Source organism: Drosophila ananassae, chromosome 2R, assembly GCF_017639315.1.
Source record: "Drosophila ananassae strain 14024-0371.13 chromosome 2R, ASM1763931v2, whole genome shotgun sequence".
In the NCBI taxonomy this organism is placed as follows: Eukaryota; Metazoa; Arthropoda; class Insecta; order Diptera; family Drosophilidae; genus Drosophila; species Drosophila ananassae.
Genome location: NC_057928.1, coordinates 20,529,370 through 20,543,999, shown reverse-complemented (window position 1 = coordinate 20,543,999; position 14,630 = coordinate 20,529,370). Strand labels below are relative to the sequence as shown.

The 14,630-nt window shown below is 37.3% G+C and overlaps 1 protein-coding gene across 1 annotated transcript; it reads left to right on the top strand.

Moving 5' to 3' along the window:
• The first annotated feature begins 5,350 nt into the window (after positions 1-5,350).
• On the top strand, positions 5,351-6,207 carry LOC26515074. Its single transcript, XM_032454795.2, is given in 5 exon segments — positions 5,351-5,676; positions 5,678-5,985; positions 5,987-6,095; positions 6,098-6,136; positions 6,139-6,207. Coding segments are annotated over 5 exon segments (555 nt in total). The 5' UTR covers positions 5,351-5,646.
• The last annotated feature ends 8,423 nt before the right edge of the window (positions 6,208-14,630 follow it).

Here is a 14,630-nt window from a genome sequence, read left to right as displayed (position 1 = left end):
AAAAATTCTTGTTTTTAGTCTCTTCCAGACAAACTTCAACTTCTGACTCCATTTAGCAAATAAAGTCCCTTTTTCGCAAAGTGTAAAGATTCACACTCACACATACACCAGCAAACGATCAAAAGGCAACCCGAAAAAAAATCAACAAAAAAAAAAGCTGAACGAAAATCAAGAAGAACGAATTTCTATAGCTTCGCATTAGAGGACTAATAATATAGGGGTGCTAGTGTCCTTAAAATAAGGATCTATTTAAGCATAGATGGGCAAGAAAAGTCTGAAAAAAAAAATAATAATATAGAAAAGAAGGAAAAGCAGACGTAGACAGAACCAGAACCAGTCAGTATGCCATATGAAATATGTAACATTAAGCTCACATATCAGAAGCGAGCGACAGCGACGTTGAAAACTCACTGACACAGACCAAAAGATACTTTTTACAGATACAGATACGGATACTAGAAGTCGTTTTTTTTGGTATGCGTGCGGAGAGGGCTTCCACACACACGAGTGTGTGTGTGTGTGTGTCTGTGTGAGGGTTTTGTGGTTGTGTGTGTTAGTGCCATGGGGGCAAAAAAAAAATTTTCTTCTAGTAGCAGGGCATAAAAATTCAAAATTAATTTTCTATCCAAAATGAAATAGTACTTATAGTACTTTATCTTTAACTTCATTTTATTCTTTGAAAATTAATTTAATTTTAATTAGAAAGCCCATAATTTTACCCGCAACTTTCAATGCATTCATAACCGTCCAATTATGAATTTGATCCTAAATGTTTTCAAGTTAATTAAACGCTTTAATAATGTGTCCACGTGCTATTGCTGACGTAAGGGTCGTTGTCGGCAACAACAACAACAACAATATAACATAATAATAATAAAAGCAACAACAACAACGAAAGTAGCTACGCATAGGGGCGTGCACAACATCCAATATCAATCCAAAAAATACGAAAAAAAAAAAAACAAATGAAACGCCAACCACACACAGATACTTTGTTGTGCTGTTATAGTATTTCATTTATTTTTTCGGAGCATTTTTTTTCTCACCAACACACACACACACACACACCAACGAAAGTCCAAAAACTCTCACACGCACGACCAAAATTAAATGATATTTTTGCAAAATTTTCACACTTTTTTCTTCAATCTATTATAAATTTGAATCAAAATAAAGTCCTAACAAGTCCTGTCATATCCTGTCAAGCTATTTCTTGTTAAATTTTGTAATTTTTGCAATTTCGAGGTCTTTGTTGGCAAATTTTGATTAGGAGAGCGCATCACGTGGTCACCGACCCTTCTTCCCCCAAAAACCCCCACATGCCACCCTCCCAAAAAAATACAATCCTCTCACACACACACACACACAATCGTCCAAGAGAGCCACCCGAAATTAGCAATAATCTCACAGAGAGAGCAAAAAAAAAAATAAAGAAAAATAACAACAAAATAATCAACCACAAATAAAATATAAAAAAAAAAAAAAAAATGAAAGAGACCGAAAAACAAAATGGTGGTCAAGGTGTGTTTTAGTACAAAATCAAAAGAAAACACAAAAATCAGCCATTTTGTCTCCTATTTCAGGGCCTGTATATTATTGCAATTTGCATAAATCGTTAATTTCTCAAATTACACGCCATAAATATCAGCCACAAATCGGAAGTGTAAACAAATATGTGTGTGTGCGTGTGTGTGTGTGTGTGACGGCGACAAAATGGCGTCTTCCCACCAAAGTCTAGAATGGCCGTTATTGTTGGTTTTTTTTTCCAAGTTATTCTGCACTATAATAATATTTTTCCCATTTACGTTTGAAATACGATCAGAATTGAACTTGAATAAGCCACAAAATAAAATTAATAACAAAGATCTCGATTACAAATCGGAGGAAAAAACAAATACAAAAATGGAAAACTCAAGACTCTAATGTTGACTTTATTTTAAATATAAGTAGAGTCCACAAGATCCCATTTTTATTCACTTTATTAACTTCAATTGAGGGCCAAGACCCTCATAAAAATTGTAATATTTGATAATTGAATCCAAGTTGATTACAATTTCAAGAAACTTTTAATGTAATTGAAATCTTAGGAATTCATTGAGTAATATTAACTAATATTAAACAATGAGTAATATTTTTTATGACTCGAATTCCATCCATCAATTGCACTAATTAGCCCCAAAAGTGGTTGAGATTAGTCACATCGATTAGACATTTAATCACATTTGACCTCAATAATTGGAATTCAGCATGTTTGCAGATACATGCCACCTCACGGATACATAGAATTTGCATCCAAAAGATTCGACCGGCGACAGCCTCCATTAAAATGCCCCACTAACTGCATTCCAAGAATTTACAAGTCAAAGATCGAATATGCGCCGCTCAAGCCCCATTCACCATCTCTATCTATATAGTTATATAGTAACATAGTTATATAGGTATATATAGTTATATAGTCATAGCCAGATGCATTGTGTCCGAGCCACCAGGGCCACCACAACCGACCGAGTGATCAGCAGACAACAAAGACTCAAATTGAATAAATAAAGCGCAAGATTTATGCATACGAAATTAATAAATTGAAATATATGTACAATAAGTATTAGGCGCCAACAAAGGGACCCCAGCAAGTGCATTGGGCATTTAATTTTTTTATAAACCATCCAAGTATGGAAGTATCTCCCCCATCCTATACGGGCTAGGGCTAGAGTTTATCAGTGGGCCGAGGAGAGACCCAGAAAAACACACCGAAAAACCCTCAAAATAACAGGGGGAGATTAACACACGCACACCCCAAGAACTACTCCTCCAGCTCCAGAGGAATTACAGTGCGAGAAACCAGATATGAATTATGGGCGATAAGAGACCAGAGTGCATTGGTGTCAAAAAAACAAGAATTTGGAGTTTCTATATTGCACCGCACTCTCTACACCCTGGAATGATGTATGTCTGATGGAGGTGATGAAGGGTTTATGGTTTTTGGGGTTACAGGATGTTTGATTAAGTGATTTTTAGATTTTTTAAATTAGTATTGAAAGTGAAAATTGATAATTCTAGCAGAAACTAGAAAAATTACAAGTGTTCATAAGCTTATAATTTTGAAATATTATTTGGTTTTAGTTTTTAAACACATTTTTAAACATCTGTTTATTAATTTATTATAAATTGTCTAAGAAACTAAGTCCATAGGGGAATATAGCACTTTTCAAAAACATTTTTATACCCTTGCAGAGGGTATTATAATTTTGGTCAAAAGTGTGCAACGCAGTGAAGGAGACATCTCCGACCCTATAAAGTATATATATTCTTGATCAGGATCACCTCCTGAGTCGATATGAGCATGTCCGTCTGTCCGTCTGTCCGTCGGTCCGTCTGTCCGTCTGTCCGTCTGTCCGTCTGTCTGTTTCTACGCAAACTAGTCTCTCAGTTTTAAAGCTATCGAGTTGAAACTTTGCACACACCCTTCTTTCCTTTGCAGGCAGTATATAAGTCGGAACGGCCGGGATCGGTCGACTATATCCTATAGCTGCCATATAACTGATTGATCGGAAATGCCATAACTTTGGTGTTTTTTAAGTTAGAGGGTTGGGAGTTTCTACACATGTTATATTTGACCAAAATATCTTATGTACAAAATTTCGTAAGGATCGGCCGACTATATCCTATAGCTGTCATAGAACGATCGAAATTGGCATAACTTTGGTGTTTTTTAAGTTAGAAAGATGGGATTTGGTACAGATTCTATTTTGGGGAAAACAATCTGATCTGCCAATTTTCATAAGGATCGGCCGACTATAAACGATCCGCTATATATCTAATAAAATAAGATGGGTGGCGCCACCTAGCGGACTGCGACTGAACTGCAAGGGTATATCAACTTCGGCTCCGCCCGAAGTTAGCTTTCCTTTCTTGTTTCAAAGATTATTTGAAGTCTTAAAGTAAAAAACTTAGGAAAACTTTTGTAAGAAAGTTTTTGTTTTAAAATGGTATTGGAATAAAACAAAATAGATCAGAACTATAAGATTAGAACTAATATTAAAAACTATATTTTGAAAACCTTTATTTAAAAAAAAATAATTTTTCAAAAACGAATTTTAGACAATTTTAGGCAAACTTAATGTATTCAGCTAAGTTTTTCTTTAAATGGCCAAATAAAAACTATAAACTTATGAATATATCTTTAGAAAACCCACAAAAACCCCTTATCTTCAACTAATAATACCTATTTTTCAAGACCCCCCCCTTAAAACTAGAGTATTCTTCTGGAATGCTTCTGAATGGGTGGATTTTGAAGTGATGGGGTGGCGCGGTGATGAAATGTGCAGCGGTGAAGTACTATCCGGCTAAGAGCCAGAGCCAGATTCGACCCGGCCAGTAGCAGCACCGACGCCGCTGCCGCCGCCACCGCTGGCAGCGACGCAAGCAGAAGCAGCAAACTGCAACTGCAGGCAGCGGCAAGTTTTATGAATGAAACGAATGCAACTGCAACGGACGACGGACGACGGTGGAAACGAGACGAAAAGATACAGCTTTGTGAATGGCAACGCGAGATCGAAATATTGTAATTATTACGAGATAATGCAAAGTGCATGAACAGTATATATATATGCAATTAGTGGCACATACCCACTACTGCACCTCCTCCATCCCCGGCAATCTATGGGGGTTTGGGTGCCACTCTGGTCTGAGTCATGGAGGGGCAACTGGTTTGACTTGACTTGGCGGCCTGAGAAAAAATCACTCTGATCACTTTGATCACCAAGAACAAGTACAACTGGGAGTTACGAGTAACGAGTATGAGTACTCATATACTCATACTCAAAGTCAACTCCGATATGAACTCATATGATTGGAATTTGTGTGCCGTTGTTGCCGTTTCCATTGCCGTTGCCGATGACGACGAACTTACCAATCAAACAGAAGCTCTACAAGATTGTGCAATTGTGGCTCAACCTGTTTGACACTTTGTTGCAATTGCACTTAACAGTCACACAAGAATGTGCATCTTCAAGATACATATATACATATATGTATACTCAATGTATATGCAGATGCAACATGCAACATGAACATTCCATTCTTTTCAAAAGCGATCAATGGCCAAGTCAATAAAAATTTCTAGCCTATCAGAAAGGAAAAAGAGGGAAAGAACTGATAATAATGTCGCCTGTGAGAAATTCCTTTTTGGAGGCATTTAAGGCCACTTAATTATGACCTCCCCCCCCTCTAGAGAAATAATAAGAAAAGAGAGAGAGGGAGAGGGAGAGAGAAGAAACCCAATCCTAAATTCCAGGAATTTTTAGATGTGACTCTTGTTAAGTAAACCCAACTGCTGTATTTGTTCATGCAACATAAGGGGCATGAGGGGAAGAAAGAGAAATGCATTTTCATTTTTTTATAAAAATTTTTATTTTATTTTTAACTTGTATATTACTATATAATATCAAATCATATGTAACTCTATCATAGGGATCATCTTTATTCTTCAACTTAAAATGGTTTTTTTATTAATATTTTTTTATAGTCCTAGCCCTATGATTGTCCACCAAATTGGCAAAAAAAAAACGAGTAGGGTGATTGGAACATCATAATCCTGGGATCCAAAGATTGCAGACTGCTGATTGAAGCACTTGGAGACTTGGTTCGATGAACCAATTAGATCAAACAACTTCCAAGACACACACATACACACATACATACATATACACCTTTACTGGGTGCAACAATACAACAGAAACAACAACAATAGTAACACAGCCTAAAGAAGAAAACAAAGAAGGGGGAAGAACAACAAAAAAGAATTCTTTACGAGCCTCGGCTCTCCAATGCACGGTCATCAAGTCAGCTCGTTCGACATTCAAGAGGCATCGATGATAATATTCATTCATTTGATCAAACCGCCTGGGGACTGGGGACTGGGGACTGGGGACTGGGCGATGGAGACTGTAGACTGGAAGATGGAGATGCAGACGACGACTTTCATTATGCCCACCTCCCTGCAGTTTCTCTGCCATAAACCAACTCCTTCTTCTTCTGGGCGGCCTCCCCAAACGGCGTCCAAAAACTAAATTCAAGCACGGCAGGGGAAAAAAAAAATACATATTGCCAAAGTAGCAGCAACAGCAAAAGCAACTACGGGGCAACATCATCAGCCAACAACAGAAACATAAAGAATACCAATAGCACCATTATGCATCATTACACTGAAAGAAAGTTGGTAGCTTAAAGGGGGAACTGAAATTAAGGGATAGAGGGCTTTGTTTCTTGAAAAATTATGATTTTCAAGTGATATTATAAGAAGGACTTTGTATATATTTATTAAATTTTATTTATTTATTTATTTATTGGATATGATAGTACGTTTACAAAACTATGACTAACAGATTTTATTAGAATTACATTTTAATACTGCTAAAAATAGTATAATATTTTTCTTTTTGATTTAAAAACATTATAGATTACAGTACTATAGTTCTGGAGTACATTATAGTACTAGGTTCTAGAGTCCTTTATTCGTAACTTTGGTAACTAGAATTACTTTATTACCTTAGATCTTAGAACTATGTATATTCTACCTCTATTATATCTTAAAATTCTTATTATGTATATCTTGGAATATTTAATATATATTATGCTTTTTATCGTAAGTTTTTTCATAAAATATGTTTGGAATAAAAGGATAATAAATTTATATTCAAGTCTTAAAACTTATTTTCTAGTAAATTTCTAGTAAATTTTCTAGTAAAAAAGATATTAATTCTAGTAAAGTAAAATATATATTTTTATCTATTAAATACATTTCTCTCAGTGCACTCAATCGACACATTCACTTAAAGGTCTCAAAATCGATGAGAAAAAGGAATATGTTGAACGGGCGGTGGCGGTGGCGGCGTTCGCTTGTAGCACGGCTCAAAACTGCTGTCCGTTTGTCCGCATGTCCGCCCAAGCCCGGGCCACTCTCATACACACACACACACATACATAGGCACGCACCGAAAGTGCATATGTATGCAGACGAAGCAAAGACCTCTTTTTAATGTATTGCAATTCCAAGAATTTAGGAAGAGGAACGTGAGAAACTTTGTTTTTGTTATTTTCTTTTCTTTGCATTTCATTTCAAGATACGATGCCGATCTCTGACTCCCCTTCCCCTTCCCCTCCCCATCACCACTCCTTCCCTCTATCCAGTCGCCCCCACCACCATACACCTCAGCACACCTCTCGGATCCCAAAAAACGCGGTGTTTACGTCTGGAGAGTCCGGGTTTTGGTGAGGAGGCTCCAACGGTGCCGATAACCTGGCCGGATTCGCGTCGAACATTTTTGTAGGTGATAAACAGGATTAATTTAAATTTTTGTCTGGGTGTCTAATTTGACAGGACTTGGAGTTCTTTTAGCCTTTAAAAATTTCTGTTTCTTTTTTAAACATCTTGATTTAAAAAGGGTTGAGGAATAAAGGGGATTTTAAATATAAATGGGATGATTTTAGTATTATTCTGATTATGGAATACAAAATTATATTATATTAAATACTTATTGTAAATAATACTTCATTTAAACTATTCAAAAACCTATTACAATATTTTAAAAGGATACAAAACTTTTCATTCACGTATTATGCAGAAAAGCTCAAAAGCATTGCCTACATCTAGGGGCTTAAGCATTCAGTGGCTTTAGGGGTAACTTTTTATTGAAAAAAAATTTAATTTTAGAATTAAGTAAAAAAAAATTGTCTAAACTATAAAAACTATATATATTCAAATTTTAAATAAATCTTTCTAAGGACTTAGCCCTCAATATTGTAATTTTTAATTTTAAATAAAACTTTAAACCAAAAACACAGGATACTCTAGAAAATAAAACCTCTAAAAAATTCTTTAATCTATTAATTAAAAATCTTTGATTTATAAAGCTGCCATTTCTAATCTGGCTTTATTTTGGCTTTTCTAGGGCATCACTGCCTTTCAGGCTCCGAGGCTCCTTTCCGAAAGTCAACGTCTTGGTTTTCGACGTCGACGTCGTCGCCGGCGGTGACGCTGACGGTGGCGGTGGCGGCGGCGTTGGCTATTACTCTTGCATTGCTCCTGCATCAGGTTTTGGCCATGGAGCAGTTTCTCTGTCCTCCCCCCCTCCCCCAAACCTCTGCTCGGCTGGTTGCAGTTTTCAAAAGTGCCCCAGACCCAGACATTCATATTGTATACACTTAAAATTCTTTGTGGAATTTCGGTGCAATCGCAAACTCTGGCGGGGGAGGTGGATGGGTGGTTTGTGCCACAAAGAGTGGGCCATGTGTGTATGTGCTGCGTGTGTTACTGCAGACTTGGCTAATAAAGCCGGCGACAGGAGAAAGCCAAAGCTTCGCGACCACAACATTGTAGCACTCTTGGGTGGTGCAGAGAGGTAAACAACACTGGCCCAGCCATGCCACTGGCATGCGGTGGGGCAGGAGCGGGTGGTTTCAGGTCTGCATTTAGTTATTCTGTTTGCTCCTGCTTGTTTGTTGTTGCCTGTTTTTGTTTTGGCCATTTTTCCTTTTTCCTTTTTGTTTTGTTGTTTTTGTCTTTTGCATTTGCTGCGATTTTTGCCGAGTGTGCGTGTGCTGGGCACATTTCTTTTTGGGATGCCGCTGATCGGTCCATGGATGTGGTTGTGGATGTGGATGCCTCTGGAATGTGCATAATTTTTTTTCTTTTCTTTTTGTTTTTGTTGCTTTTACGTAGCCGCATACCCTTTGTTTAGTGGTGGCAAGGACATGATCAGTTTTAAGTTTATTTTTCAAAAGGTTCTAGGCAGCACTTTATTTTAGTGTTGTAAAGGGAACTATTTTCAGTTCCTTTATCTAGAATCTAGATCATTTCCTGAGAAGAAAAGTTTCTGAAGTTTTTATTTAATATTTTTAAATATTTCGAAATGCAGTTAAGAAAGCAAATATCAGAGTTTAATATTCTGAATTAGTTTCTTCAAGGAACTTAGGGTTCTAAGTTTTAAACTACGAACTAGGAATTCTATAGATTAGTGTTCAAAAAATAAACTCTTAAGTTTACTTTTTAAAATATTCAAAAATAATATGGAGGTTTTGAGGTTTTGAATAATCAGTTTTCAAAAATAATCGTTTTTCATCGTAAGTATTGCAACATTTATTGAAATTTTTAAAAATAAGTTGTGAAGTTTATACAAAAAGTTTAGTTTCAGGATCTGAAATAAAGATTAATTTAATACAGATCATTGCCGAAGAAAATATAGTTACTAGTTTTATGGAAATCAGTAAAATAAAAGGATACAATCTATGTAATACTAAATGGGCTTACTATCCTAAATATACCACCATTTCTTAGAAAAAAGCTTAGAATGCCAGAAAAGAATCTTTAAAAAAAACGTAAAATCAAACTTGACAGGATACTGTTTATAATACCCTGGGTAAACCCCATTCGATCCTTTTAGCTCCTTAGCCACCAGCAGAATTCTTGGCTTGCGTTTCTCGACGGATTATTTTTTGCAGCTTTTTTTTTTTTACCTTTTACTGTGTGGCGCAGGGCAGCAGCGACAAAATAGCAGAATCCTGTTGCCATGATCGTTAACAAGATGCCAAGACAAGGAGCGGGGTGGTGGAGATTGGGCGATTGCTGGAATTTCGGAAGGGGGATGAGCAGCATCAGAAGGAGAAGGAGGGTGGTGGTAAGGTGATCGGTGTTCGAAGGAAAAGGAGCTGGAGAATGGAGAGACAGGGACTGGAGGGGACTGGAGAATCGGGAATCTGTGGGAGCTTCGAAAATGTTGGCGGCAGCCAAATTAAATAGGCGCAAGCGCTTTGAGTTAGCCACGAGTTGTCTGAATCCAGAATGGGATTTTTGTTGTTGTTGTTGTGGCGAGTTGTTTGCGAGTTGATTGTCCTCTCACCTCAAGTTTTTGGCCTGGAAGTTGCCTGGAATGCTGCCTTACGGGTAGAGAGAGAGAAAATCTTCTCACCTTCTCAGGTGAGAGGGGGTTCCTTTTTTCAGATTGGCATTGGGGGTTGGGCAGGCGGCGGCTGCGACGGCGGCGGCGGCATCGGGGGGAGTGGCAGCAGAACTCGCTGCAAGCCAAGGATCGAAATGCGGTTCGTTCTTGTTTTTCTTTTGAATTTTTGTTTTTTTTTTTATTTTTTTTTGGCGGTCTGTGAGGCCAACTACTTGGATTTCTCACATGTATCTGTGAGTACCTTCCCCATGATTATACAGTTAGAAAAATATCATTATTCTAGATGATCCCTAAAGTAGTTATTATTTTTATAACACTTTTAAATAGTTTCTAGTCAAAGGAAGTCAAAGAAGAGATTTTTTTTTAGGTTTCTTAAATATATTTTACCTAGAAAAAATTTAAGAAATTTTAAGATTTTAATCAGAAATATTTTCCAAGCAAAGCAACATAAAGAATATGTATTAATCATTTTTTTAATGTTTTTTTTCATATATCCTTTTGATTAATTTCCCCAAAAATCATTTAAAAGTAGCCCTAAAATTTCTCTCAGTACCTCAGTATTCCGTTCATTATGATTATTTTGTTTGGCTGCCTTTGGACTGTGCAAAAATCCGCACATAATCCGGCAAAACCAGTAGAACAACAACACCAAAGGATGCGGACAGCTCGGCTCATTTATAATGTTTTGTGTGTGTGCGTGTGTGTGTGTGTGTGTGTGAGCCAAGGCGCAAAATCCCTTTCCTCACTTACATCGTCTCAGACGTCCGTCTGGCCTTTTTTTTATCTTTTTTTTTTGGGATTTCGCCTTTTGTCCTGCTCAACGCATTCGAGTTTTCCCAGAAATGTTAATTATAATACTCACAAACATACATAATTACTCGCATTTCGCATTTCGCCTGCTATAGTTCCCATCTCCATCTCCCATATCCTGTTTACGTGGCTCTGGATCTTGTCCGATGTCGGTTGTCGGTTGTCTTTTGTCCATTTGTCGATTGTCCGTTCTCGTTTTCCCATTTCGCATTTCGCGGTGCGTTTATTAATGCGCCAAATAAATTTGCATGCTATGCACATTTTTTTCCCCCTTCTTCATGTTCATTAATGCTTCTTGTTTATTTATTTTGAATATTTTTCCCCCTCTTTTTTTTAGTTTTTATTTTTTTGGGTCTTTGGTTTAGTGAATGAAAAAGGTTTTTTTTGTGAATTTCTCAAATAAATAGGGGTAATTTCAGCGATAAAGGGAGTGATTCAAGGAATTCAAGGACATTTGAGCGTTGATGATAATGGAAAAGGACATCTTTTGGGAGGAGAATGGATAGGGTTTATGAAACATTGAAATTGTATGACTTTTTACTAAAATATATTATTATATAATTGTCGTTCTATTTTGAAAATATTTTAAGAGATAATTTATGTTTTTGAATTTGAAATTGTTCTAATTTAAATTATTTCCATAAGAAAAGAGGCATAATTTTTTTTAGAATTAATAATAACTGCTGATAATCCTCTCAATTTAAATCAATACTTAAAATTTAATTACTTAATTGACATAGAAAAAAAAATGAAATTTGAAAAACAAATGCAAGGCAAAAGTAATAAAGTTTTAACAATTTGTTACAACGCAGTTTTTAAGTTTTTCTATAAAAATTTTTATAAAAGCCGCCATTATGTTTTTTGCCTCCATTCGCCCCCTCGATCACCCGCTACGTTCGTCCGCCCGCCCGCTCTACTCAAAACTGAAAGCAACAACAACTAGCCAGCGTGGAGAGCGCCAAATGCGAAGACCTCCCACTTTCCCCCTCAACAACAACAACAACAACAATAATAACATCAAGAATGTCAAAAACTAACAAAAACCTTAACGACGTCTCTCACTTACAAATACACATAAGAAAACTAAATATGCCAATTGCTAACGCTAGTCTCGCTCTCTCTCTATCTCTCTAAGGCCCCCAATTTATCAACAACTCACACACATAGGCCCCCACCCAGCTTTATAGCGGTGTGCATGTGTAGGTGCTCTCTTTCGGGCACACATACGCAAATACTAATCGCTGAACTACAACAACAACAGCAAGAACGACGATCACGTATTGCGCAGGTACGTGAGCATGAGATTCGAATTTTTTTTTTTTTGGTGGGAGAAAGAGGGTGATGGGAGGTGGGAGGCAGATAAGTTGAAGGAGGGAGGGGTGGGAGTGGGAGGGGGAGGGGGAGCAAGGCAAGGCAGCATCTGGGGGCAGCAGTGGGGCGAGAGAGAGAGAGAGAGTGGGGGGCCAACTAACGCCACCCTTGCCAGCAAAGCGACAATGATTCTCATCATCGGAGACAGAGAGAGCGAAACCAGTTGCCGTGGCTCATCGACCGACCAACCGACCACATTCCAATCGAAAGAGGTTTAGACTCTCATTTCATTCACAATTTTTTTTTTGAAGTTGTTGCAAACCGCTGTGGCAGCGAGCTGGGCTGCATGTTTGGGCCGCATTTTGGAGTTCCACAGTGATTCTTGTTTTTATTTTTTACTCTTTTTCTTTTTCAGTATTTTTTTTTTTTTGATTTTATTTTTTTTGCTGGGATGCTTGGCATGCGACACCCCAAAAGAAATAAGAAGAAGGGCTGGCGCCCAAGAACACAAAAAGAAATTCTTTAGAATATTAGTCATTTTTAATATTTAATAAAAATTTATAAATAAAATGTATTTTATGCCTTATTTTTAGTCTTAAACTTGAATATTTATTTATTTTTTTAAATATAACTTTAATTTTTATTGTGCATTAGCTTAATGCCAATCAATTGCTGTCGATATCGGTTCGCCTTGTATTGTTTATCTTTTGTCAGCGCCTTCAATTCATTCCATTGCCATGTTGCCTCGCCGATAAGAAGGAGAACCTGATAACGGGGCACGCTGGAACGCTCGCTGGAAAAGGATGGCAAATGGATGGGGAAGGTGTAGAAAGAGATAGTCCTTGGGGCGGGCATTTCAAATGCCAACAATTTACAACCTGTTTGTCTTAATTTCTTACTCAAATGGCCAGCAAATTATAATAAATTCCTTAACTAAGCATGTAATCGGGTTATCATCATTATTTACAATTAAAAGAGTTAACAAACACCTACCTACTACACTTGACACTTGAAGATATTTTCCATTTTTAATATTATTTGATATAAGAAAATCTCAAATAAATTTCTCTCAGTGTTGAACATAATTTATAGATATGCTTATGGTATCTCTTAGATAGTTTCTTTCGCTTGTCGCTGCGCTGACCGTGGCATATAGCGTACATTAATAATAATAACAGCGGCAACTTGCATACGAAGAAGGAGAACTTGAATAGAAGTATGTAATGGTATATGGTGTGTGTGGTATGGTGTGTAGTGTGTACATACATACCTTCACATACTTCAATGTTACCTATTTAAAGTTTACATCCAGCGAAGTACGAACGAAGCTCTTGCCAACACGACAAGCATGATTCATTGGAATGCAAAGAATTTTTATATTTTTCTATCTACGTTGATGTCTGTTGGCTTTTTACAATTTCAATATGTGTGTGCGATGAATGATTTTGTAACAGCAACAGCAGCAGCAACACCAAACAGAAAACACCCTAAAAACATCAAGGCAATCACTATGCATGTGGAATGCAGTAATGGGGGGGGGGGGGGGGGAGGCCCAACCATAACACGGAAAAAGGGGGGCAGTAGCCGGACACAAAGCGGGACAGACAGACCAACAGACAGACAGACAGACAGACAAACAATCCAATAGATAGACAAATAAGCTTGGCACTATTCGTATCTTTCAGATACCTAACCCATGCCATGCCACACATTGAGCAAATTATAAACGAATACGAATGGAAACAAAATGGGGGTATCTATGAGATACTCCATCTATGGAGGGGGGAGGTAGAAATATCTTCCAATCGAACGGCCCTCACTAAGCAGATCAGATTAGAGATCTATCAATGGACCAGAAACCATTATGCGGATAAGGCCCATGGAGTGGAATGAAACATCCAAATGGAACTCTACTGACACTTCAGATTGCCACAGATCCAATTAAATGTTGCTTCACAAATTCGTTTCAGATGTAAGACAAAAAACAAGGATAATCAAAAGTATACATTTTTTTTTTATTAAATTCTTAATGTATTTTTAAAAAAATTCCAAGAAACAGTTACACTTTCAGTTTTATTTTTCCCAAGGCATATATTTCCCAGGATCTCGTTCTCAAGGCTGACCAACAAATTGGTTCCGAAGGATAAGAAAATATTATGATCATGAATGGCATTTTACAGCCAACGACACTGGACTCGAACTCGAGTTTCCCAGACTTCTCTTCTTTTTTTTTGTGAGAAACAGGAAAATATCTCACGCTGCTTCACACAGATACACAACCTACACACTCACACACACTCATACACTTCGAAAATATCCCGAGTATCGATAAAAATTGATTGCATATTTACAGTAATCCCGAAAAGGTCTCCGGGCAATTCCAGGAAGCATCTTTGAGTTTGAGCCGCACCGACACCCAGACTGATATTGTTTTGGGATCGAATCGGATCGGATCGGGTCAGTTTGGTTCGGTTTTGGGATCTGAATGTGTCGCCGGGGTAGTCGTACTTGTTTTGTAATCAACACATCACTTCACTTCCCACACTTGACGAC